The sequence below is a fragment of the Mesocricetus auratus genome, unplaced genomic scaffold (assembly GCF_017639785.1).
Source record: "Mesocricetus auratus isolate SY011 unplaced genomic scaffold, BCM_Maur_2.0 Super-Scaffold_100027, whole genome shotgun sequence".
In the NCBI taxonomy this organism is placed as follows: Eukaryota; Metazoa; Chordata; class Mammalia; order Rodentia; family Cricetidae; genus Mesocricetus; species Mesocricetus auratus.
In genome coordinates, this window is record NW_024429208.1 from 2753884 (window position 1) to 2777807 (window position 23924).

A 23924-nucleotide genomic window follows, 5' to 3' on the forward strand; every position below is an offset into this window, starting at 1 on the left:
CCGCACACGGGCCCGGACGGAGGCCCGGCCATCGGGACGGCGCACGCGCAGGCGAGGACCCGGGCCCGGAAACGCGCGCTGTCACAAAGGGGACACGTGGGTGCCCGCCTGCCCGGCCGCGCCGCCGCCCCACAGCGGGAGAGCCGCCTCCGCCACCCGCCGCCTCCACCCTGGCCGCCCCGCGGGGCCGCGGCCCTGGCCGGCTGACGAACATTGCCGGCCCCGCGTGACCGCCCCCTGCCGGACGCACGGCGGCGCCACCCCGCCTCCCAGCCCCGGGCGGACGGGCGGGCGAGCGATCGGCCCCGCCTCCCAGCCCCGGGCGCCGCTCGCGGCCGCCCCGCCAAGCCTGAGCCCCGGACCGGCGCCTGCGTGCCGCGCAGCACGTGGTTAGCCGGGTCCCCGCCGCCGCCGTCGCCGCCGGCCTCTGCTCGGGACTCTGCGCGGCCTCCGGACCCCGGCACGGCCATGTCCATCCTCTACGTGTCCCCGCACCCCGACGCCTTCCCCAGCCTCCGAGCCCTCATCGCCGCCCGCTACGGGGAAGCCGGTGACGGCCCCGGGTGGGGGGGACCCCACCCCCGCATCTGCCTGCAGCCTCCCCCGAGCAGCCGGACCCCGTTCCCCCCGCCTCGCCTGCCCGCCCTGGAGCAGGGGCCCGGCGGCCTGTGGGTGTGGGGGGCCCCGGCTGTCGCCCAGCTGCTGTGGCCCGCGGGCCTGGGGGGACCCGGGGGCAGCAGGGCGGCTGTGCTCGTCCAACAGTGGGTCAGCTATGCCGACACGGAGCTCATACCAGCTGCCTGCGGGGCCACGCTGCCCGCCCTGGGACTTCGAAGTCCTGGTCAGGATCCCCAGGTGAGGGGGCAAGAAGGAGGGAGGGAGGAATTCTGAGAAAGCAAGGTTTGCAGAGGATCCCGAAGACACGGAAGTCGGTTGTCGGGGGGTGGAAATAGTGTTCGGATCCCTGTTCGCCACCGGTGTGGTAACTTTGGGAACACTTTGAATTCTTTAGTCCTGGTGCGTGACTGAGAATGCGAGGTGACGTAATCTCCTCCTCAGGGGTGCAATAGGTAGGGTGAGCCCTCGCCGAACGCCCTGGAGCTCCCTGGTGTGCCAGGCGGTTTAAAGTTTCTGAGGGTCTTTGGGTTCCTGTTGCCGTCAGGAAGCGACACGACCCAAAGCACCTTGGGGAGGAAAGGGTTTGTGTCCGTGTACGCTCAGGCTGTGCACTCCGTCACGGAGGGAAGGCAGGCCAGGAACTGGAGGTAGGGACTGAAGCCGAGGCCATGAGCACTATTTACTGGCGTTGTCCACAAAGCTTGTTTCGCCTGCTTCCTTATACCATCCAGGACGACTTTTCCTAGTGTGTGTCTCCCCGGTAATCGTTAGTTAAGAAAATGCCCCTACAGACTTGCCTACGGGCCAGTCACTGGGGTATTTTTTTTCCTCAGCTGAGGTCCCCTCTTCCCAGATGACAGTAGGCTGTCTGAGGCTGACAGACACTCGGCAGTATACTGAGGGAAAGTTTGAGGAGTCTGGCAGGGGTGAGCGACGCAAACAGCTGTTGTTTTGAGATGTGGAGAGACCGAGGAAGAAATGATAGTCTCTGGGAGGAGATAAGGGGGAACCATGCAAGAGGAGGAGGGAAGGGAGAGGACAGAGACCACCAGATTGCTTCTGTGAGCCCTTCCAGGGCAGACTCCTCGTGCCTTAGCTGGAAGCTGCAGTCCTGCACGGTAGGGCGTGCGTGGGGGATGCTCAGGGTTACTTCAGTGAATGAATGAATGAATGAGTGAATGAATGAATGGCACAGGCCCTGGCATGCGTCTTCACGTACTGATGGGTCAGCAGGAAGCCCCTTTCTTCCTGCAGGGGAGTGCCTTCCACGTCTACTCATTCACTGTTTTCTCAGTAGTCTGTGTTGCTTCATAATATCCTGTAACTGCAGCGCCTGATAGGTTTAATTGCAGACACACAGACACCCACACAGACAGACACAGACAGACACACACACAGACACACGCACAGACAGACACACAGACACACACACAGACACACACACACACACGCTTGTGTGTATTCGGTTTCTATTTTATGCGTGTGGGTGTTTTGTCTGCATGTATGTATATACACATGCGTGCCTTAGTGCCCAGGGAGGCCAGGGGTGTGGCCAGGTCAGCTGTGAGCCGCCACATGGGTGACAGGAGCCACGCTTGGGGCCTCTGTAAGAGCAGCAGTGTTCTTGACTACTGATCCCTGTCACCCATCTCTCCAGTCCTGTAATATATACATATTATATATGATACAGTATACACACACATATACTGGGTAGAGATTAAACCTAGGGCCTCCTACGTGCTTAACACTCCCCCTCTGACCTGCACTCCCAACCAGACATGCTTTTGGTGTTTCTTTGAGACAGGGACTTTGTAGGCTTAATTGGTGTGGAGCTGGTTGTGTAGACTAGGCTTGCTTTAAAAACTCAGGGATCAAAGGCCAGCAACACCACACCTAACAGCTGTACTTTTACACTGAGCGTCTGAATGAGGAAGGAGCTAGCCCCGGAGCTGGTGGTCCTGGGAATAGGAAGACCAAATAGGATAAACAGTGGCTCTCAGCCTGTGGGTCACGACCCCTTGAGGGTCAAACAGCCTCTCACAGAGGTCGCCCAAGACCCTTGGAAGGCACGGATATTTACATTACAATATAACAATAGAAAAATTACAGTTATGAAGTAGCAGTGAAATAATTCTCTGGTTGGGTCGCTAGTGTAGAAGCATGTAACCCTTGACATGTCCCGTTCTTTCCTGTCAGGCTGCCCTTGGGGCCCTGGGCAAGGCCTTGAGCCCCCTGGAGGACTGGCTTCGGCTACACACCTACCTGGCTGGGGACGCTCCCACGCTGGCGGACGTAGCCGCTGTGACAGCCTTACTGCTGCCCTTCCGATACGTGAGTCCCTGGGGCTTGGGGAGGACAGGAGCCCGTCACTGCGCGGTGACTAAGATGGCTGGTTTCATTGTTGCCTTCTCAGGTCCTGGACCCTGCTGTCCGTCGGATCTGGGGTAATGTGACTCGCTGGTTTAACACTTGCGTCCGGCAACCGGAATTCCGGGCTGTGGTAGGAGAAGTGGTCCTGTACTCGGGGACAAGGTCCGTTACTCAACAGCCAGGTAAGAAGGATGCGGTGGCAGAGGGACAGGTGGCCCCTCCGGGACCTTCCTGTATCATTCATGGCTTCTTTTATCTTAGAACTGCCTGGGCCACCAGGGTGGGGAGCCTGTGGGAGGGGAGGTGGGAGATAACCAGGCTGAGCCTCAGGGCACTAGAAACAGCCCTTTTTAGATCTAGAACTGTTCGTAGAGGGTCCCCTCGGGTCTGAATTTCTCTGCCTCACTCCAGGCCCCGAGGCCACTGCGCCCCCCAAAACAGCTGCCCAGCTTAAGAAGGAAGCCAAGAAACGGGAGAAGCTAGAGAAATTCCAGCAGAAGCAGAGGACCCAGCTGCAGCAGCCCCCGCCTGGGGAGGTAGGAATGCAAAGGCCGGGTGGGGAGGGGCGGAAGCCTTGCTGATCAGCTGATGTTTCCCTCTGTTCTTCCTTCCGAACAGAAGAAACCCAAACCAGAGAAGAAGGAGAAACGGGACCCTGGGGTCATTACCTATGACCTCCCTACCCAGCCCGGGGAAAAGAAAGGTACTGGCTACGGAAGGGGCCCCGCCTCTGGCTGCTGCTTTCCGCAGCACAGCCTCCCGCCTGGCCTGGCCTGTCCCTTCCGTCCTGGCTTGAGCCTGCCCAGCTTCAGTAAGCCGTCTTCTCCTTCCTCCCAGATGTGAGTGGCACCATGCCCGACTCATACAGCCCTCAGTACGTGGAGGCTGCCTGGTACTCTTGGTGGGAGCGGCAGGGTTTCTTCAAGCCAGAGTATGGGGTGAGTGGTTGCTGCTGCCCAGGCCCGGAGCGGGTGGAGGGGGAGAAGGGCAGGACGCTAGGGCCTGGGGGGGGGCCGCGTGCGGATGCAGTGTGCCTTAGCAGTAGTCCTCCCTTCTCTGCCACAGCGTCCTAGCGTGTCAGCACCAAATCCCCGAGGCGTCTTCATGATGTGCATCCCACCCCCCAACGTGACAGGCTCCCTGCACCTGGGCCACGCGCTCACCAACGCCATCCAGGACTCTCTGACTCGATGGTGAGCTCCTGTGTGCACCTCCGTCTGGCACCCTCTGCCCCGCTCAGTCCCTTTCCCTCCGCTGACTAGGCTGGCTCTGCCATGCTGGCATTGCTTCCACACTCTGGGGCCTCGCGTCTCTCCTGCTGGCTCTCTCCTGGTCAGGTGATCCTCTGCACCTGACTTCCGCAGGTTCCTTCTTCCCCCTTCTGTCTGTCTCCTGGGAACGCATTGTTCTCGTCACTGCCGTTTGCAGCCCTGGGGAGTGGGCCCCTGGCGTGTGCATGCCAGGCACGCGGGCAGCCGCAGAGCCGCACCGCTGGTCTGCAGCCTCGTTCCTTTGGATTGTGCGAGAGGCAGGAGCAGGATTGTGCGAGGCAGGAGCAGACTTGTCATCATCCCACCCAGACCTCCTCCCTCCCAGAGCAGAGCCCCGGTTTCTGGTCAGGTCTCCCTAGCTGTCTACTGGCATGCACACGTTGCTGTAGACATTTAATGTTCTTCCAGGACACACTAGGTCCTCGAGTGCTGAGGGAGAAATAGTTTTCAAGACAGGGTCTCATTGTGTTGGCCTAACTCTGCTGCTTTGGAAACCACTCTATAGACCAGAGATTTCGCTTCCTTGGCCTCCTGAGTGCTGGAAGGGGGGGTTATTGTTATTTAGGAGAATTTTTATCTTTAGGATTTATTTGCATTGTATGTGTGCATCTGTGTGGGTCTGTGCGCTAGAGTGCGGATGCTGATAGGGCCGAGGTGTCTGGAGCTGGAGTACGGAGTCTGTGAGCCGCCCGATTGATGTGGGGCTGGGGACGGGACGCTGGTCCTCTGCGGGAGCAGCACGCGCTTGGTAGCCGCTGAGTTGTCTCCCCAGCCCCTTTCCTTCTTGCCATTTTAGGGGGGCGTTTCGAGACCGGTTTCTCTGTGGCTTTGGAGGCTGTCCTGGAACTCTCTCTGTAGACCAGGCTGGTCTTTATTTTTTTATAGGAAAGATTTAACTCTGACCAGCAAAAATGGTTACTCAGAGAAACTGGGCAGTCGAGCGCACTGGCTGCTTTTGTGGAGTTCCTGGGATTGGAACCTGTATGGTGACTGCAGCCGCTCATCCCTAACTCCAATTCCAGATCTGATGCCTCCGGTACGCATGAATGTAGGCAAGACACTCTTGAATAAAAGAAAGCTGCCAGCTCTTAAAGAAGTGGTTACACAGCCCGGTGTGATGACAAGGCTGGCAGCATCACTGCCGGTTCGAGGCCAGCCTGGGCTGCATGAGTCTGTATCTCAAAGCCAAACACAAAAGTTCCTCAACTATTTCCTTTTTTTTTTTTTGGTTTTTTCAAGACAGGGTTTCTCTGTGGCTTTGGAGGCTGTCCTGGAACTCGCTTGGTAGTCCAGGCTGGTCTCAAACTCACAGAGATACGCCTGCCTCTGCCTCCCGAGTGCTGGGATTAAAGGTGTGCGCCACCAACGCCCAAACTATTTCCTTATATCCAACAGTTCCTCTTTGTGCTGTGTTCCTATGTGCAGACTAACGTCAGTCCTTCTTTTTGTTTTTAAGTTTGCAAATTTTTATAAAATGTGATGAGTGTTTTCCTTACATACGTCTGTGCACCCCATGTCATGTGTGTTTGGGGCTTGCAGGGGCCAGAACAGGGCAGTGGATTCCCTGGACCTGGAGTTAGAGTTGTGAGCCACCATCTGGGTGCTGGGATTTGAACCCACATCCTCTGGAAGAGGAGCCAGTGCTCTTAACCCTGAGCATGGACATCTTACCAGCTGTACCACTAAGAGTGTCCCTCGCTCTGCGGTCGTTGCCCCATCCCTGTCGTGTCTTCCTGGCTGGGCACTCTGACGTATAAGGACTCTTGAGAACATGGGGGCTGGGAGCAAAACCTCCTGAGCAGTGTGCCTGGGTCTGCAGGGACGAGGTCAGCTTGGAGCTGCCTCGTGCTTAGCTGGACTGGGAGCCTCCTTGTGGTTCTTTTTCCAGATTGTTTTCCCGGCCTTCTGAGCCCTCTCCCTGCCTGGCTTCAGAACGAGAGGGTCTCGGTTCAGCCATTTCCTTAGCATCCATTTGCCCTGAGACCTTTGGCTCACCCTCTGCCCCTGCCTCCCACAGGCACCGTATGCGTGGGGAAACGACCCTGTGGAACCCGGGCTGTGACCACGCGGGCATTGCCACCCAGGTGGTGGTGGAGAAGAAGCTCTGGAGAGAGCGGGGTGTGAACCGCCACCAACTGGGCCGTGAGGCCTTTCTGCAGGAGGTGTGGAAATGGAAAGAAGAGTAAGTATATGGCGGCCTTTCTCCTCCACGTGGGCCCCGACTGCAGGCTCAGACCCTCGGGCTGGGTTGACGGAAGGGCCCAGGTCAATTTCAGAGGGGTGAGTGACCCCCTCACTGCCCCGTCAGCCACCAGATGGCTGAAGGCTTATGGTGGGCTCTGTCCGCTTCCAGGAAGGGGGACAGGATTTACCACCAGTTGAAGAAACTCGGCAGCTCCTTGGACTGGGACCGAGCCTGTTTCACCATGGACCCTGTATGCAGGCGGAGCCTTGGGGCAGGGCCGGGCAGGGCGCCCCTTGGGTGGGCTATGCTCTACCAGGAGGTTAGAACACAACAGAGGACTCGGCTCTAAGCAGCAGCTCCCGGCCCTCGTGGCCCGCACATTCTCTGGCCCTTGGAGCATGAGCGCAGGGTACCCTGCTCCAGGCCCAGACTCCAGCTGGAAGCACCCTTCTGTCCCATCGCTAGGCTTTGGCCTGTCCTGGTGTTCTGCTGAGGGGTCGGTGCTGGGTGTAGGACTCTAGTGGACCCCACTGCCTTGTGCCAAGGTTCCTCTTTCTTCCACCCTAGAAACTGTCAGTAGCTGTGACAGAGGCTTTTATTAGGCTCCATGAAGAAGGTGTCATCTACCGTAGCACCCGCCTGGTCAACTGGTCCTGCACCCTCAATTCTGCCATTTCTGACATTGAGGTAACCTCTGCCCACAGCCCGTCTCCTCTCTAGTCCTCCCAAGCCAGGCCCAGGGCCACTTCTCTAAACACCCATCTCGCAGGTGGATAAGAAGGAGCTGACGGGGCGCACCCTGCTCTCTGTGCCTGGCTACAAGGAGAAGGTGGAGTTTGGGGTCCTCGTGTCCTTTGCCTACAAGGTTCAAGGCTCAGGTGGGAGCTAAGGACACCGGGTTGTGGGCTGGGGAGGAAGGCAGGGAGGGACATAGGAGGGAGCTGTGACACAGCACCTCCTGTCACCCCAGACAGCGACGAGGAGGTGGTGGTGGCGACAACTCGGATTGAGACGATGCTGGGAGATGTGGCTGTAGCCGTGCACCCCAAAGACCCCAGATACCAGGTGTGTCCCAGGGAGGGGCACGCGGGACAGCTCTGAGGGCTTGGGATCGTCTCTGGGCTCCTTTCCCAGCCCTGAAGTTGGAGCTGTCGGCCCTTAGGAGGGAGCCAGCCCAGGACAGGGGCTCTGGCTGGGTGGGGGTCTCTTGCTGGCCGCATGTCATTCCTTTCTGATGTCTTCCCTGCTCAGCACCTAAAGGGAAAGAGCGTCATTCATCCATTCCTGTCCCGGACCCTCCCTGTTGTCTTCGATGACTTTGTGGACATGGAGTTTGGAACAGGTGGGCGGGCCCTTAGCCTGTTGGGGGAAGGGATGAAAATTGTCTCCCCTGCCAGGCAGGACTGGGGCTGGGTGTAGGAAAGTGGACACGGGTGGCGGGGGAGCCCACGGCGTCTGGAGCACTGTCACTCCCGTGTCCCCAGGTGCGGTGAAGATCACCCCTGCCCATGACCAGAATGACTATGAGGTCGGGCAGCGGCATGGGCTGGAGGCCGTCAGCATCATGGACTCAAAGGGGGCCCTTGTCAATGTGCCCCCACCTTTCCTGGTGAGGATGTCTGCATGGTGGGGACCGGGGGGGCGGGGTTGCTGGGGCAGCCCCGTGAAAGGCCTTTCTCATCCAGGGGCTGCCCAGGTTTGAGGCCCGGAAGGCGGTGCTGGCTGCTCTCAAGGAACGGGGGCTCTTCCGCGGCGTCAAGGACAACCCCATGGTGGTGCCACTTTGCAAGTGAGACTGGAGACAGGCCAGACGGGATGGTGGGTCTTCTCTGGGTGGCCTGGCCTCCGCCGCATGACCTGTTCCTCCTGCAGCCGCTCCAAGGACGTGGTTGAGCCCCTGCTGAGGCCGCAGTGGTACGTTCGCTGCGGGGAGATGGCTCAGGCCGCCAGCGCGGCTGTGACCCGGGGCGACCTCCGCATCCTGCCCGAGGCCCACCAGCGGACCTGGCACTCGTGGATGGACAACATTCGGTGTGTGTGCTCCCTGGGTGGGGCGGACGGCCGGCGGCCGGGCCGCGCCGAGCACCCGACTCACCCTCTCCGTTTGCAGAGACTGGTGCATCTCTCGGCAGCTGTGGTGGGGCCACCGAATCCCTGCCTACTTTGTCACCGTCCACGACCCAGCCGTGCCCCCGGGGGAGGTGAGGAAAGGCTGCAGCTACGTGTTTGAGGGGCTGTGGGTTTCCAGGCCCTTGGTTGGCAGAGGGGTCTGGGCAAAGTAGCGGAACCTTTCTCGATGACCCTCTCTGTCAGGACACCGATGGGCGGTACTGGGTGAGCGGACACAGCGAGGCGGAGGCCAGAGAGAAGGCGGCACGGGCGTTTGGCGTGTCCCCCGACAAGATCAGCCTTGAGCAAGGCAGGGAGTGGGCGCAGAGGGCGGGGCACAGTTGGGATCCTGGGCCCGTTTTCCCATCCCACTAACCTCTGACCTTTGGCCTCTTCTAGATGAGGACGTATTGGACACCTGGTTCTCGTCCGGTCTTTTCCCCTTCTCCATCTTTGGTTGGCCCAGTCAGGTGTGTTCCCAGAGCACAGAGGGAGGGGCTTTGAAAGGGAATCTTTCTCACCCCCACCCTCGTTCTTCCCAGTCAGAGGACCTCAGCGTGTTCTACCCTGGAACCCTGCTGGAGACAGGTCACGACATCCTCTTCTTCTGGGTGGCCCGGATGGTCATGCTCGGCCTGAAACTCACGGGCAGGCTGCCGTTCAGAGAGGTGAGAAGATGCCTAAGACGCCCCGCCCGCCCCCACCCTGCCCCGCCCCTGCCTCACCCGCCTGTGCCCCCTCACTGCCCTCCTGTGTGGCTCCTGGCTAAGAATAGCGTTGGTCAGTCTGGCCCAGGGCTGAGGGGTCCACTGAGGGGTTCTTGGCCATCTGTCAGGCACGTTGAGACACTGCGTGGGGAGGGCCAGCCTGGAGGCGTGGTAGCCTCATTTTCTTTCCGCTCTGTGTCCAGGTCTATCTCCATGCCATCGTGCGTGACGCCCACGGCAGGAAGATGAGCAAGTCTCTTGGCAATGTCATCGACCCCCCTGGATGTCATCCACGGGGTCTCCTTGCAGGTGGGACACTCAGAGGGTGGTGTAGGAACGGCTGTGGGGCTGTGACCAGGGCCATCTGAAAGCCCCGTCTCTCCCTCAGGGCCTCCATGACCAACTTCTGCATAGCAACCTGGATCCCACTGAGGTGGAGAAAGCCAAGGAAGGACAGGTATGAGGGCACGCCCCGGGGCGGGGCTGCAGAGGTGGGCACGCCCCGGGGCGGGGCTGCGGCAGGTAGACACGCCCCGGGGGCGGGGACTGCGGCAGGTGGGCAGGGCCGACCATCCTGTTTGCTCTGCTTCTGTAGAAGGCCGACTTTCCAGCGGGGATTCCCGAGTGTGGCACCGATGCCCTGCGCTTTGGACTCTGTGCCTACACATCCCAAGGTGCGGTCCCCATCCCCCCTTGGCCTGTTTCCTTCCCTGACATCCTTGCTGACCTTGGGCCTGCAGGGGACCTCCCTGGGGGGTGGAGGACAGGGTGGAGTCACACTGACCCCTCGCCTAGGTCGAGACATCAACCTGGATGTCAACCGGATCCTGGGGTACCGCCACTTCTGCAACAAGCTCTGGAACGCCACCAAGTTCGCCCTGCGCGGCCTTGGGAAGGGCTTCGTGCCCTTGCCTGCCTCCAAGGTGAGGGTCTGCTGGCTGGGGTCGGTGACAGCAGCACACAGGCTGCCCCTCCAGTCCTCAAGTGCCGAGCGTAGTCCCTGCTGTGCCCAGACCCTGAGACCCTCCTTGTAGGCTGGGGACAGACGGGCTCTGGGGCTCTCACCGAGGGGCTGGGCCCATCCTTCCTCCCCAGACATTGACAAGGCAGGGATGGAGACTCTGCTGTGGCATCTGGTTCCCTGCCTGGGCACGTGGTGGCTAACTGGCTGGCATTCCTCTTCCCCCAAGCCTGAAGGGCCCGAGAGCCTGGTGGACCGCTGGATCCGCAGCCGGCTGACGGAGGCCGTGAGGCTCAGCAATGAAGGCTTCCAGGCCTACGATTTTCCGGCCATCACCACCGCCCAGTACAGCTTTTGGCTCTATGAGCTCTGTGACGTCTACTTGGTGAGCAGTGGGGCGGGGTTTAGGCACCGTGGCTCTGGGCTCAGCTTGGCCGTGTGTTGGCTCCTCCTGTCCTCAGTGAAGGCTGCAGGTAGTCCCGACCCTGACTCTGTGCCTCCTTCTCTAGGAGTGCCTAAAGCCTGTTCTGAATGGAGCGGACCAGGTGGCCGCAGAGTGTGCCCGACAGACCCTCTACACCTGCCTGGACGTCGGCCTGCGGCTGCTCTCCCCCTTCATGCCCTTTGTCACGGAGGAGTTGTTCCAGAGGCTGCCCCGGCGGACCGCAGCAGCTCCCGCTAGCCTGTGTGTCACCCCCTACCCAGAGCCCTCAGAGGTATGAGGTGTGGCCTGGAGGGAACACTGTGGCCCCCTCACCCCCCTCCTCACAGTCTCCTGCAGGCGGCTGCAGCCCCTCACCCCTCACCCCTTCCTTCTCCTCACAGTGCTCCTGGAAGGACCCCGAGGCTGAAGCTGCTATGGAGCTGGCACTGAGCGTCACTCGCGCCGTGCGCGCCCTGCGTGCCGACTACAACCTGACCCGCACCAGGCCTGACTGTGAGCCTCGGGCCCTGTGTCCCCGTCCCCTGCCCTCCTCGGCCCCTCGGGAGCCCGGGGTCTGAGTAGCCAGACTTCACTTCCCTCCGTCCTCCACAGGTTTCCTGGAAGTGGCTGATGAGGCCACGGGTGCGTTGGCGTCAGCAGTGTCTGGCTATGTGCAGGCGCTGGCCAGTGCGGGCGTGGTGGCGGTGCTGGCCCCGGGGGCTCCCGCACCTCAGGGCTGCGCTGTGGCTGTGGCTTCCGACCGCTGCTCCATCCACCTGCAGCTGCAGGGTTTGGTGGACCCCGCCCGGGAGCTGGGCAAGCTGCAGGCCAAGAGAAGGGAGACGCAGCGCCAGGCCCAGCGGCTGCAGGAGCGCCGCGCTGCCTCGGGCTACTCGACAAAGGTGCCCCTGGAGGTCCAGGAGGCAGACGAGGCGAAGGTGCGTGGGGGGACCTGACATGAGCTTCCGCGGTCACCCTGGTTCTCAGCCAGCTGCTGGGACCTGGAGCCCCATGCCGCAGTCGGGGTGTAGTGCCTGCCTCACCCAGAACGCCAGGCTGTGTCCTGGTGTGGAACCCTGCCGGCCCTGAGGCCCAGCCCCTGAGCGCCCGCTGCAGTTGAGGGCTTCCTCTCGGGCCTCGGAGTGAAGTGACCTTGTCACCTCACGGGGAACAGGATAGTAAGGCAGCGCATGGCTCCTGCACAGGTGGGGGTGCCAGGCAGGGCGCGTGGCCTGAGGCCCTCGCCGGGCACCCAGGGAAAGCATGATGGACGTGTGGAATACACCTGCCGGCCTCCCTGTGGCTCACCCATCCTTCCCTCTTGGGCCCCTCCGCGTTGGGGTGTCTGGGTCTCCCTGGGTCCTCACAGCATGCCCCTCTTCCACCCCAGCTGCAGCAGACAGAGGCAGAGCTCAGGAAGGTGGATGAGGCCATTGCCCTGTTCCAGAAGATGCTGTGACCCCAACGCTCAGAACCCCCAGTGGTCCACCAACAGGGATGGCAGCAATAAAATATTTTTGTCAAAAATTGTTGTTGTCTGTGTGTGGTGGGGCAGGAGGGATGCAGGGGTGCGGTGTGGGGGCAGGAGGGATGCAGGGGTGCAGTGTGGGGGCAGGAGGGATTCAGGGGTGCGGTGTGGTGGGGGCAGGAGGGATGCAGGGGTGTGGTGGGGGCAGGAGGGATGCAGGGGTGCGGTGTGGGGGCAGCAGCCCCGCCCGGGTCCTGGTGGGCAGAGGGATGCGCCTGCCTGGGTCTGTCTCTGGCACGGCGCCAGGCCTGAGTCACTGCTCAGCTGCTGGCTCCCTTCCTCCCCAGCTCACCTCGCGCTGCTGCTGCTGCGGCCACCGAGGCCCGCCCTGGCCCCGCCCTGCTCCCCACTGCTTCTTGTGGCCTTGGGCGAGCATGAATGGAAGAGGGTCGGGGCTGCCTGTCCTGTCCTCAGCGGTCTCTAATGCCCTCCCTCCCACTCCACTGAGGTCAGTTAATTATAACTCTGACCTAAGTGCCCTGGGACGCCACACCCGGGCCAGTGCCGCCCAGCAGACTCGGCAACCAGGTAGGACAGGCCTCAGGCTCGAGGGTAGGGCTGGGGCTCGACTTGGTGTAGGAAGAGAACCCCGAGGAGCCCCCGACCTCCTGATGGCCGGTGTCTGCTCTACTGGCCTGATAGGTGCTTGAGTTGTGTGGGCGGCTGCTTCAGGGCCGGGAGCCAGGCTGGAGTGCGCACCTGAGGGGAGGCAGGAAGTGGGCAGCAGGTGCCGTGGAGACGGCCAGGCCCGCCCGGGGACGGTGGCTTCTCCCTTGAGATCCTCCTGTTCCCTAGGTCCATGCCGCAGCCATGCTCCCTGGAGGCGCCCTGTCCCACCTGGGCCCCTCAATACTGCTTCTGCTTCAGCTGCCGCCAACATCTGCCTTCTTCCCCAACGTTTGGAGCCTCCTGGCCGCCCCGGGCTCTGTCACTCACCAAGACCTCACTGAGGAGGCTGCGCTCAATGTCACCCTCCAGCTCTTTCTGGACCGGCCACCCCCAGGCCGGCCACGCCTGCGTCTGGAGGACTACAGGGTGAGCACTCCTGGGTCCTGTCACCCCTTAGGCCCCGCAGGTGGCCAGGGGAGGCTCAGTCACCCGTTCACCTGCCCGCTTCCGCACCCCTCCCTCCCTGCGCAGCGCCACCCCCTGAGCGCCGTCTGTACCTGACAGACACCTGCAATCCCAGCGCTTAACTGCTGTCTAAGGCCAGCCTGTAACAGTGCGTGCCGTGCCGGCCACGCCGGCCAGGGCTGCATAGAAAACTGCAGATCTGACCCTCCCTGGTGGGGCTCCTCGCCCTCCACTCTGTCCACGCCCAGGCTTGGGTGCCAGTGACAGAAGCCAAGGGGCTGGCTCCTCTGGAGTCCCTGTCCCTCACCACTCTTGCCAGGGCCGGACCCTCCTTGCCGATGACATCTTTGCTGCCTACTTTGGACCTGGGTCACCTTCCCGGCGGTTCAGAGCGGCTTTAGGAGAGGTGTCTCGAGCCAATGCAGCCCAAGACTTCCTGCCGGCTTCCAGGAACAACCCTGACCTGCACTTTGATGCCGAGAGGCTGGTCCAGGGGCGCACACTCCTGGTGGGGGCTCTGCGGGAGACCCTGGTGGCCGCCAGAGCCTTTGAGTACACGCTGGCCCGACAGCGCCTAGGCGCCGCGCTTCATGCCCTGCAGGTGACTGGCACGCCTTCGCAGCCTCCCCTCCTCTGTGGGGCACACCCTGCCTGAGCTGGCAGAGAGTCCAGGGTCCTGCAGCAGTGGCGACGGAGCAGGGAAAGGGGGCGTGGAGTGGGGGGGGATGCTGGCTTATTTTGGGGGCCGCCAGAGAGCCCTTGGTGTAGACTCCAAGGCAGAAAAGACTGTGACAAGAAGGCTTTGCCACCTGGGCAGAGCTGTCTGGGCAATGCGAGCAGAAATGGGACGGCAAACGGGAGCGAGGAGGGAAATACGTTCTGGGTGGGGGCGCCGGGTGGCGGGCCAGGGTGTTGATCCTGACTAGATCAAATTAACGCCTCCCCCCCCTCTCCTGGGACCAGGACTTCTACAGCCACAGCAACTGGGTGGAGCTGGGGGAGCGGCAGCCGCACCCTCACCTCCTCTGGCCAAGGCCGGAGCTCTGGAGCCTGGCACAAGGTACGGCCGTGACCCTGTGTGGAGGAGGCGGGAGCTCAGGGAGCCCCTCTTCTCATGCACCCCTCGCTGGCTGTCACTGTCTGTCTGTCTCTCCATATCTCTCTCTGCCTCTCTCTCTGTGTCTGTCTCTCTCTGTGTCTGTCTCTCTCTGTGTCTGTCTCTCTCTCTGTGTCTGTCTCTCTGTGTCTGTCTCTCTCTCTTTTTTTCGAGACAGGGTTTCTCTGTGGCTTTGGAGGCTGTCCTGGAACTCGCTCTGTAGACCAGGCTGGCCTGTAGGATGTGGCGTTGCTTTATCCCGCAGGGACGATGAGTTCCCTTAATGTGGCTAATGGCTAGAACAGTTGGAGCTTTCGCAGCATCGCACAGGGAAAGCATCCAGGATCATGGGTCAGCGCTCAGACCTCATGCGTGTCTTTCCTGCCGCTCCATGGCCTTCTCTCAAAGCCCACCCCCCATCCTCCCAAATCCCTGGGTCTAGCTGGCAGAGAGCAGAGGCCCCATAGGATTGGTGCCCACACTATCGGGGTTTGTGCACCAACTCCATCGCAACCATGCAAACGCTGAGCCTGGGCGGCCGGCATCTGACCCAGGAAGCCTGGCCCCGGCGCCTGCGGTCCTCTCTCTGTCTTTCTAGCAGAGAGGAAGCCACTGGGTAACCAGGGATAAAAACGCACTGGCTGAGGCTTGGGTTGCAGCTCCTGCTTTCTGTTCCCAGAGGGTGATCCCACCTGCTCTGACTGTGAGGAGCTGAGCTGCCCTGGGAATATGCCTGACGTCACGCTGCTCACCTCTGGCTACTTTGGAGTTCATCCCCCCAAACCTCGAGGTACCCAGTGGGAAAGCTCCCTAGGAGGAGGAGGAGACAGCCGCTTCCTTTGCCTTTAACAGAGGACCCTGGTGGCGCCTCCCTGGGAGAGGGTGCATAGGGCCTCTGAGGGGACCCAGTCATTCTGTGTTGCCTGGGGACTGGCTTCAGAGAGAGAGACCCTGACCCCTCTTGGTTTACACAAAAGGTCACTATTTCCTGCCGCTCCCTTGCTGAGGCGTGAGGAGGCCACACCAGGTCAGAAAGGAGCCCGGAGTCTTTAGTTGGCAGTGGGCCTTTGTCCCTCACGAGCCAGATCTCTTTCCTCAACCCAGGGAAATGTAGCCACGGGGGCCATTTTGACCAGAGTAGCTCCCAGCCCCCTCGGGGAGGCATTAACAAGGACAGCACATCTCCAAGCTTCTCCCCACACCACAAGCTGCACCTCCAGGCTGTAGAAGTGGCCCTCCTCGCCTCCATCGAGGCCTTCAGCCTCCTGCGAAGCCGCCTGGGAGACAGGGGTTTCTCCAGGTGGGTGGCCTCCTGGAGATGGGTTCCCTGATTGGTCAGTGGCCCTGGGGGTGGGACTGAGGAACTGGGGATGAAAGTACGGAACCTTCACTGTGTCTCTGACTTGGACCACAGGCTGCTGGACATCACGCCAGCCTCCACGCTGAGCTTTGTCCTGGATACCACAGGCAGTATGGGCGAGGAGATCAATGCAGCTAAGATCCAGGCTCGCCGCATCGCGGAGCAGCGGCAGGGCAGTCCCATGGAGCCCGGTTTCTACGTCCTGGTGCCTTTCCATGACCCAGGTAGCACTGGTTTGCAGGGATGGAGGGAAGGGTGGCCCAGGGCAGAGGCCTCCGGTGAGGAGCAGGTGGACCTCAGGGCCATGCTGCCTGGGTCATCGTGGCGAGCCTCTGCTGGGTACCTGTGTCTTCGTAGAAGATAGTCAGCTGCTTCCGCTGTCTCTGAAATGGTGGCATCTTCACAAGTCCAGTGCCTGTTTGGGAAGGTGCCTCTGCCTTCCTGAGGTGTCTGTGCTGTCTGCATCTTTTGGGTTGGTTGTTTTGTTTATAAAGTGTGAGTGGCTATTTTGCCTTCGTGTTGGCTGGCACAGCAGCAACAACAAGCGCTCTTGTCTTCTCCAGGCCTTAGATCTTAGTCTGCTCAGTGGGGAGGCTGGGAGTGTTAGTCCTACTCCCAACTACCAGTCTCACGGCACCGTGGGCTGGCCGGCTTAATCTTCCTTTGCTGTGTCATCTAAAATGGGCTCGCACCTGGTGTATCCTCCTGGACTGAGAATTTCTTGGGGGGGGCGGGCTTGAGTCTGATTCACCTCACGGTGTGTGACTTACCCCCATGCTTCGAGGACGCGTGAGGCCACACTGTGTTAGTACTGTGTCCAGTCTCTGGTAACGCTTACAAATTCGCCAGCTCACTGAAGTTCTCCCAGGAGCCTCCCGGGTGAGAACGTTTATTCTCTCATTAAGTTTTAGAAGTGGGGCCGGGCGTAGGTGGCGCACGCCTTTAATCCCAGCACTCGGGAAGCAGAGGCAGGTGTATCTCTGTGAGTTCGAGGCCAGCCTGGTTTACAAAGTGAGTTCCAGGACAGCCAGGGCTACACAGAGAAACCCTGCCTCAAAAAAACCAAAAAAAAAAAAAAAGTTTTAGAAGTGGGGCTGGAGAAATGGTTCAGCAGTTGAGAGCACCCGCTGCTCCTGCAGAGCTTGGGTTTGGGTACGGTGTCCACACTGTGGCTCACAGCTCCCTCACGTACCTGCCCTTCCTTGCCCCCTGCCCAGGGTTTGGCCCTGTCTTTACAACCAGTGACCCTGACCGCTTCTGGCAGAGACTCAACGAGATCCAGGCCTTGGGGGGTGGAGACGAGCCTGAGATGAGCCTGTCTGCCCTGGAGGTCAGGTGCCGCCCCTCCCCGCCCCCCTCCCTCCCATCCTGCCCTTCCAGACCCGGCCACCAGGGGGGAGCCGGAGCTAGACACCCTGTTCTCCCACACGCCTGGTCCCACCCGCTCCCCTGGGTCACCGCCTTTAACAGTCAGCCTTTTCGTCCTCGCCAGCTGGCCCTGCTGCACACGCCGCCCCTCTCAGACATCTTTGTCTTCACCGATGCCTCCCCCAAGGACGCCTTTCTCACCAGCCGGGTAGAATCCCTGACTCGGGAACGGCGCTGCAGGGTGAGCTCCCTGAAGACGGTGGTCTCATGTGAGGCCACCCCAAACCTTTAACAAACCCCAGATTGGGGGTCCATGCCCTTAGCCATCCTGAACTGTTCGTATTGAACAGGCCCAGTGAGCCGTTCAAAGGGCTGGGCTGTGTGCTCTCTGCAGACTCCAGGGCCGGCAGAGAAACTGTCTGCCTGAGGCGGGAAGGTAGCCAGTGTGGGTTCAAACTTCTAGAATTCGAACCCCGGGGCGGTTTACTTTAGGCATATTTATGTGCAGTACAACCTTGGCGGAAAAAAGTTTCCTGGTAACGATTGTCGCAATAAAACTGCAAAGTACATATGACCTGTTCCATAAGGATGTGTTCTACTGACAGAAACAGTGTTCGGGATAAAGGCCTCGGGGGGAGGAGCCTGGGATAAGCATAGTAGTCTGGGGGATTCGGGTGAGGCCTGGCCCTACAGGTAGCAGGGACCACCAGGCTGTTAAGTTCACCAGGAGGACATACATACACCTCTTCCGTTGAAGAGAAACCCTGGTTTCCCTAGTGCTGTCAGCACCAGGGCCTGGCGCCCTCTACGCTGGGCAAACAAGGTCGGGCTAGGGCTCAGTGATGTTTACACTAAGACCCTGGGCTCTATCCCCAGCACCGCACACAAGGAAAAGTAAATTGCAATATAAAAACAGAATTAAAAACAAAACTGGGAAATGGACCATCCAGACTCGCCTTCCAAGGGCTGTGTCACTGGGAGCCCCGCCCCTGAGGGGAGGGGGGGAGACAGCTCTGGAGAAAGCGGAGCCGAGGAGGCCTGCTTTACACCGTGCTGCCTGGATACCTCAAGCATGGGGATGTCATTCGGTCGCAGGTGACATTCCTAGTGACTGAAGACCCAGCGAGGGTTCAGGGGCGAGTGCGGCGAGAGGTCTTGTCTCCTTTGCGTTTTGAGCCGTATGAAGCAATTGCCTTGGCTTCGGGAGGAGAGGTGATCTTCACCAAAGACCAGCACATTCGGGATGTGGCAGCCATTGTTGGGGAGAGCATGGCTGGTCTGGTGAGTGAGTACAGGCCAGATCTGAGGTCTGAGGCGCTGCAAGTCTCTTTAGAGGAGAAGGCGTTCTGACAGAAGGCCAGGGAGGGAAGTTGTCATTGTCCTGTGTCCCCATCTCCCCCCTCCCCAGATCCGTGGCTTCTCACCTTCCTTGAGGCAGTAACTGCCCGCATGCCCTCCACCTCGGTCTCCAAGACTGTGAGACAAGAAATTTGTTTTTTAAAGATTCATTTATTTATTACATATACAGCGTTCTGCCTACATACCAGAAGAGGGCACCAGATTGAATTGTAGATGGTTGTGAGCCACCATGTGGGTGCTGGGAATTGAACTCAGGACCTCTGGAAGAGCAGTCGGTGCTCTTAACCTCTGAGCCATCTCTCTAGCCCCAAGAAATCTTTTTTAGTTTTGTTTTTGAGACAAGGTCTCACTGTGTAGTCCTGGCTGGCCTGGCCTGGCCTGTGACTCACCGAGTGGACCAGACTGGCCTTGAACTCGAACTCACAGAGATCTGCCTGCCTCTGCCTCCCGAGTGCTGGGACTAACGGCGTGCACTGCCGCACTCTGAATCCCTCACCTCCAGTGTGTCACCAAGCACAGTCGCATTGTCCCCGGTCCAGGGCCCTGTTGACGGCCCCTTCCCTGGGTGAGGCCCCTCCCTCTCCCTCTCTCTGCCTTTGTTGGTCCATGCCGTCCTCTCTTTCCCCTTTGGTCCTGCTCATGTCTCCAGGTGACTCTTCCCCTGGAGCCTCCTGCCTTCGTCCCTGGGGAGACGTGTGTGTTCACCGTGGACAGGCTGCTCCGGCGGGTCACGGTGCGGATGCACGGGGACATCAGTAGCTTCTGGATCAGGAGCCCTGCAGGTGCCATGGTGTGGGTCCCAAGGCAGACGGGGAAATCGAGGGAGCAGAGCAAGGGGTTGCGCAGGGACGAGAATCGTTTCACGTGACAGCCTCTCGTCCCCGTCCCAGGGGTGTCCCAGGGCCCAGAGGAAGGCACAGGCCCTCTGGGTCACACCCGTCGCTTCGGACAGTTCTGGACAGTGACCATGGCTGACCCCCCTCCGACAGGGTCTTGGGAGATGCGGATAGCAGCTGAGGGGAGTCCCCGCCTGAGAGTGCAAGGTGAGGAGAGAAGGCTCCCGGGAAGGGGTGTGGTGACATGGTCCTCTCTGCGGGTGTCTGACCGCCTCCCTCCCCAGCCCAGACTCCCCTGGACTTCCTCGTTCACTTCGGGGTCCCTGTGGAGGACGGACCCCACCCAGGCCTCTACCCCCTCACTCAGCCAGTCGCAGGTAGTATAGACTGCTCGCTGACCCTGCCCCTCAGTTGGCTGCATGTGTGTGTGTGTGTGTGTGTGTGAGTGTGTGAGTGTGTGTGTGTGTGAGTGTGTGTAGACGTATGTATGCATACGTGTGCGTGTCTTGTGACCTTGTGACGAGAGTCCAGCTCGGTGGGTGTCACGTGACGCCCTCACATGACCCCCCCCTTTACCCCTCCAGTCCGGTGTAGACCGCTGTCCTTCCCTCCCACCTCAGGTCTGCGGACCCAGCTGCTGGTAGAGGTGACAGGGCTGGCCTCTAGTCGGGACCCCGAGCATGGCCAGCCGCATTTTTCCCATGTTGTCCTTCGGGGGGCGCCCTCTGGGGCCCCCCGTCTGGGCCGGGTGCCCTTGGAGCCTGTGGGACCCCCCGAGCGAGGCCTCCTTGCTGCCACCCTGCCGCCCATACTGCTGTCTACTGCTGGGTCCTTCTTCCTGGAGCTGGCTGGCCGGGATGGAGGGGGCCGGGGCCTGCGCAGGACCGCCCCCCAGCCTTGCACGGTGGCTCCTGTGCTTCTGGAGGTGAGGAGGTGTGTGGGCGGGTGAGGCTGGGGGGACTAGAAACCGCTGTTCTCACCCTCTCCTTCCCTGCAGCTCGGTGGCCCACCAGCCTCCCTGACCCCGGGCAGCAAGGCCCCTCTGAGCCTGCGCGTGGCCAGCTTCTCCGGCCCCCAGGATCTCGACCTTAGGACATCAGTCAACCCCAGCTTCTCCCTCACCTCCAACCTGTCCAGGTGAGTTTCCCGGTCTGTACCTTTGCTTGGCTGGGTTCTGGCTTCACCCAGGCAGTTCTACAGGGGCTGCTGGGACTCGAGTCTCATCCCAAGCCGCAGCCTCTTGTTCCTCAGCCCTCAACCCTGAAATGCTGGGTCCACCCCGGGACTGTAGCCTGATGGAGCCTTCTGACCGCTCTGCAGGGCTCAGCTGGGACTGAACGAGTCTGCCTGGGGGCGTCTGTGGCTGGAGGTCCCGGATTCAGCGGCTCCTGGCAGTGTGGTGACGGTGACTGTGACTGCGGTGGGACAAGGAGCCGGCCCGGCGCCCCCGACCCATGCCTTCCTCCGGCTGCTGGTGCTGGCCCCGGCCTCGCAGGTAAGGCGCCTCCCCGCTTCCCCAGCCTCGCAGGTAAGGCGCCGCCCCGCCTCCCTCCTGGCTGCGAAGCCTGGCACACTTTAGTCCCCTCCTCTCCTCCCCGCAGGATCAGCTGGAGAGTCCCGCCCGCCCCGCTGGCCGCGTGCTCCCTCCAGTCGCCTCCACCGTGCCGGCTTCCGCTCCGGTGACTCGGGGCAGAGCTGGGGGAGGGGCGGCCAGTCCATCGTGGTGGGGGACAATCGCAGGGGTGCTGTTCCTGCTGGGTTGCTCTTCCTGGTAACAGACAGCGCTGCGGGGACAGGCCTCTTCAGTACCATTCTAGTCTGCCCCATAGGCGGGGTGGTCGCATGGCTTCAGGGCCCCACCCTCTGACTGGGTTGGGGTTTTCCTCTGTCACACTTGACCCTCCTCTTTCTTCCTTTTCCGAGACGGGGTTTCACTGTGACAGCCTGGCTGTCCTGGAGCTCAGAACCCTGCCTGCCTCTGCCTCGAGAGTGAAGGTTTGCACCACCACCGCCCAGGAGTAGACGGCATGGTGGTCCATACCTGTAGCCCCTGGAAACGGAGCGGATGTCAGAGGGCTGCCTAGCTCAGAAACAACGTCAGCCTAACAAATCTAGAGACCTGGAGGGTGGTGATGGGTTTCCCACGAGGTGCTTTCCCAACCCAAACAGGAACCAAACAAAAGGCTTTTTTTTTTAATGTTTTGGAAGCTGCTGTTTATTCCAGGAGGGCAGGGCACCCGCAAGCACAGGTTCACTCTAGCATCCAGGGTGGCTTCTGTACTTAGCTGGACTTTAAGCTGCAGAGGGTTCCAGTGATGGTGCCTTCTCCCCCACACTCAAGACAGGTGTTTTTGCACACAGCATGGGACAGAGTGAGGGTAGGGATGTCCAGAGGGTGCAGCGGGCACTGTTAGGGGTCTCCAGTTCACTTTTGAATTTCTCTGAGCCACAGCCCAGAGCCCCTGGCTGCTGGGTCACGATAAAGTAAGGTGTGTGCGGTGTCTGCCAGCCCCGCTCCCGACTCAGCAGTGTTGGGAGGGGAGGTTCACACACGGGTAGGGCCCCTCTGCCCCTGGGGGCAGCCTGGCCAAGCCAGCGCTCCCTTGGACTGTTGCTGCTCCGACAACTCCTAGAAGAGAGAACCAGACCGGCACCTGCTTCCCGCCCTGCAGGGCCAGGCCCGGCACTCCCTTCGGCTTGCCCGTAGCTGCCACACGTTCTCAACCCTGGCATCCCTCCGCGCCCTGCGGGAGCCAGCCCTGCCAGTGGGTACGGGGAAGCTAACTCGGTGGACTCCCCCACGCCTCTGCAGTCTCCACATTAAAACGACACACTCACCGTCTGAATGAGACTTCGCAAACAAGCGTTCACCTTTTGGATCTGGGTTAGCTGTGGGGAGTCGGCCTCTGAGTCCAAGTTCATGGGGAAATCCTGGGTGGGTTGAGGGTGACGTTGTCCTGGAGACAGATCCACCTGCCACCTCTTCACCACAGCCCACCCTGACTGAATGCCTCATCCCAGAGCCCTTCCGGACAGGTGGGAAATCCAGGCCTCTCCACCTCCATCTCTTAGAACTGCAGCTCCCTTCCAACTGCGTGGCCCCACCCGTACCCCACCCTGTCCATCCTACCCTGTGAGAGCGGCCCAGGCCACCCCCACTCTGATCGAATGGAGTCCCTCTGAATGGAATGCAGACCAGCTTCTTCCAGCCCAACAATGGACACTGGTGGCTTCCTGTCGTTCTGATGCCATTCCACTTCATGACCCCTGCCTGTTAACCCTCCCCCTCTCCAGAGCAGACTCCGCTTACCCCTCCCCCCGGCCCACATACAGGAGGCAGCTCCCACCTGGCCAAGGGCGCCCAGATGCAGCTGTCGTTGCTGTGTCTGTCTTAGACGGTCTGCAAACCAGGCTTGGCCCTGCTCCAGCAGCTCCAGGCCCCGCCACAGAGCATCTTGTTCCCTCTCCAGAGCCTGCATCATCTGCAGCTGGCTTCGACAAACACAGGCCAAAACTCTCACCCCCAGCAGGACCCCACGACGGCCCACACTCAAGGGCTCACCCTGGTCACTAAGTGTGAGCTCAGACAGCCCACTGAGGACTTGGGCGCAAGGTGGCACAGGGGGAAAGCCCATGGGTCCCCAGAGTGATTGGAAACGGCAGATCTGGGGAGGGATGTCCTAGACTCGCTGGCCTAGTACTCACCCAGAGGAAGAAGCTCTGGGCCCCGGGATCTTGGCGGCTTGTCCCCAGTGGTAGCAGCAGAACAGTGTAGGGCGCTTGCACCAGGGGTGGCCCACCATGACCTGGGCTCCCCATGGCTCTGAAGTAGGAAGGGTGGAGCCAGGACTGGTCCCGCCCCCAGCCCTGCCTTCTACCCGACCTGCCTGTCTTTCAGCCTCTGGGGCCTCCCTTGACCTGAGTCATCCTTCAATCTGTTTGTGTGGAGCCTCTCGCAAGCAGCTGCCCTCATGGAGTCCCAAAGGCAGAATCTGAATTTATTTAAATGTTATTTATGACTTTTTTTTTTTTTTTTGGTTTTTCGAGACAGGGTTTCTCTGTGGCTTTGGAGGCTGTCCTGGAACTCACTTTGTAGATAGACCAGGCTGGCCTCGAACTCACAGGCTATTTATGACTTTTTATGAGACAAGATCTTCCTATGTGGCGTAGCTGTCCTAGAACTCACTATAGACCAGGCTGGCCTCAAAAAAGATCTGCCTGGAGCCGGGCGGTGGTGGTGCACGCCTTTAATCCCAGCACTCGGGAGGCAGAGGCAGGAGGATCTCTGTGAGGCCAGGCTGGACCAACAGACTCCAAAATAATACAGAGAAACCCTGTATCGTAAAACCAAAAAAAAAAAATCTGCCTGTCCCTCTGCTGCCCCAGTACTGGGATTAAAGGTGTGCAGCACCGTACCTGACTGAGAGAGAGAGAGAGAGAGAGAGTGTGTGTGTGTGTGTGTGCATCACCTGAGTCCCAGAGCCCATGGAGACCAGAAGGAGTTGCAGATGTGAGCCACCATGTGATGTCTAGGGCCAAGCCCACGCTCAGCCAGTGCTGCTAACCACTGAGCACCCCAGCCAAGTGTCACTGTTTTTCTGAAGGACTGCTCCCTGTCCCAGCTCTCCCAGTGTCCTATTGGATGATCTTTGGAAAGA

The 23924-nt window shown here is 60.4% G+C and overlaps 3 protein-coding genes across 7 annotated transcripts; 2 read left to right on the forward strand and 1 right to left on the reverse strand.

The window, feature by feature from the left end:
- The first annotated feature begins 328 nt into the window (after positions 1-328).
- Vars1 (valyl-tRNA synthetase 1) lies at positions 329-12172 on the forward strand. Its single transcript, XM_005086830.4, is given in 30 exon segments — positions 329-855; positions 2815-2949; positions 3032-3170; positions 3400-3524; positions 3607-3691; positions 3826-3926; positions 4054-4181; positions 6277-6441; positions 6613-6694; positions 7012-7131; positions 7214-7322; positions 7415-7509; positions 7696-7786; positions 7929-8053; positions 8130-8233; positions 8317-8475; positions 8555-8645; positions 8758-8863; positions 8953-9023; positions 9096-9221; positions 9464-9535; positions 9537-9569; positions 9649-9717; positions 9856-9934; positions 10056-10183; positions 10451-10606; positions 10731-10937; positions 11047-11158; positions 11258-11583; positions 12036-12172. Coding segments are annotated over 30 exon segments (3795 nt in total). The 5' UTR covers positions 329-468; the 3' UTR covers positions 12105-12172.
- Positions 12173-12463: 291 nt separating this feature from the next.
- Vwa7 (von Willebrand factor A domain containing 7) lies at positions 12464-21463 on the forward strand. Of its 3 annotated transcripts, none has more exons than XM_021223479.2 (17): positions 12464-12701; positions 12969-13208; positions 13567-13848; positions 14211-14307; positions 15023-15133; positions 15448-15643; positions 15758-15927; positions 16921-17033; positions 17196-17312; positions 18167-18352; positions 19080-19212; positions 19420-19473; positions 19551-19643; positions 19887-20191; positions 20264-20403; positions 20587-20761; positions 20868-21463. In XM_021223479.2, exons 2-17 carry the CDS (start codon positions 12984-12986, stop codon positions 21039-21041), a joined length of 2571 nt encoding a protein of 856 aa, XP_021079138.1. In that variant the 5' UTR covers positions 12464-12701; positions 12969-12983; the 3' UTR covers positions 21042-21463. The 3 variants fall into 3 exon arrangements, with proteins under 3 accessions (XP_021079138.1, XP_021079136.1, XP_040588192.1); XM_021223477.2 differs by having other exon boundaries at positions 12467-12701; positions 19321-19473; XM_040732258.1 differs by lacking the exon at positions 12464-12701 and adding an exon at positions 12709-12815 and having other exon boundaries at positions 19321-19473.
- Positions 21452-23548, reverse strand: Sapcd1 (suppressor APC domain containing 1). Of its 3 annotated transcripts, XM_021223481.2 has the most exons (4): positions 22972-23548; positions 22614-22754; positions 22105-22197; positions 21452-21895 (listed from the first exon to the last, which is right to left on the reverse strand). In XM_021223481.2, exons 1-4 carry the CDS (start codon positions 23083-23085, stop codon positions 21812-21814), a joined length of 432 nt encoding a protein of 143 aa, XP_021079140.1. In that variant the 5' UTR covers positions 23086-23548; the 3' UTR covers positions 21452-21811. The 3 variants fall into 3 exon arrangements, with proteins under 3 accessions (XP_021079140.1, XP_040588193.1, XP_021079139.1); XM_040732259.1 differs by having other exon boundaries at positions 21452-22197; positions 22614-22758; XM_021223480.2 differs by having other exon boundaries at positions 22614-23548.
- Between the last annotated feature and the right edge of the window lie 376 nt (positions 23549-23924).

What these genes read in the sequence shown, in the direction of transcription:
- Vwa7 (XM_021223477.2), top strand. Translation starts at nt 12,984, where the DNA reads ATGCTCCCTGGAGGCGCCCTGTCCCACCTGGGCCCCTCAATACTGCTT. An exon ending in TGAGCCTGTCTGCCCTGGAG is followed by an intron (nt 17,034 to 17,195) that starts GTCAGGTGCCGC and finishes CGTCCTCGCCAG; the next exon opens with CTGGCCCTGCTGCACACGCC. An exon ending in TCCCCGCCTGAGAGTGCAAG is followed by an intron (nt 19,474 to 19,550) that starts GTGAGGAGAGAA and finishes CTCCCTCCCCAG; the next exon opens with CCCAGACTCCCCTGGACTTC.
- Sapcd1 (XM_040732259.1), bottom strand. Translation starts at nt 23,085, where the DNA reads ATGGGGAGCCCAGGTCATGGTGGGCCACCCCTGGTGCAAGCGCCCTAC. An exon ending in CCCAGAGCTTCTTCCTCTGG is followed by an intron (nt 22,759 to 22,971) that starts GTGAGTACTAGG and finishes TGTTTGTCGAAG; the next exon opens with CCAGCTGCAGATGATGCAGG. An exon ending in ATCTGGGCGCCCTTGGCCAG is followed by an intron (nt 22,198 to 22,613) that starts GTGGGAGCTGCC and finishes CAACCCACCCAG; the next exon opens with GATTTCCCCATGAACTTGGA.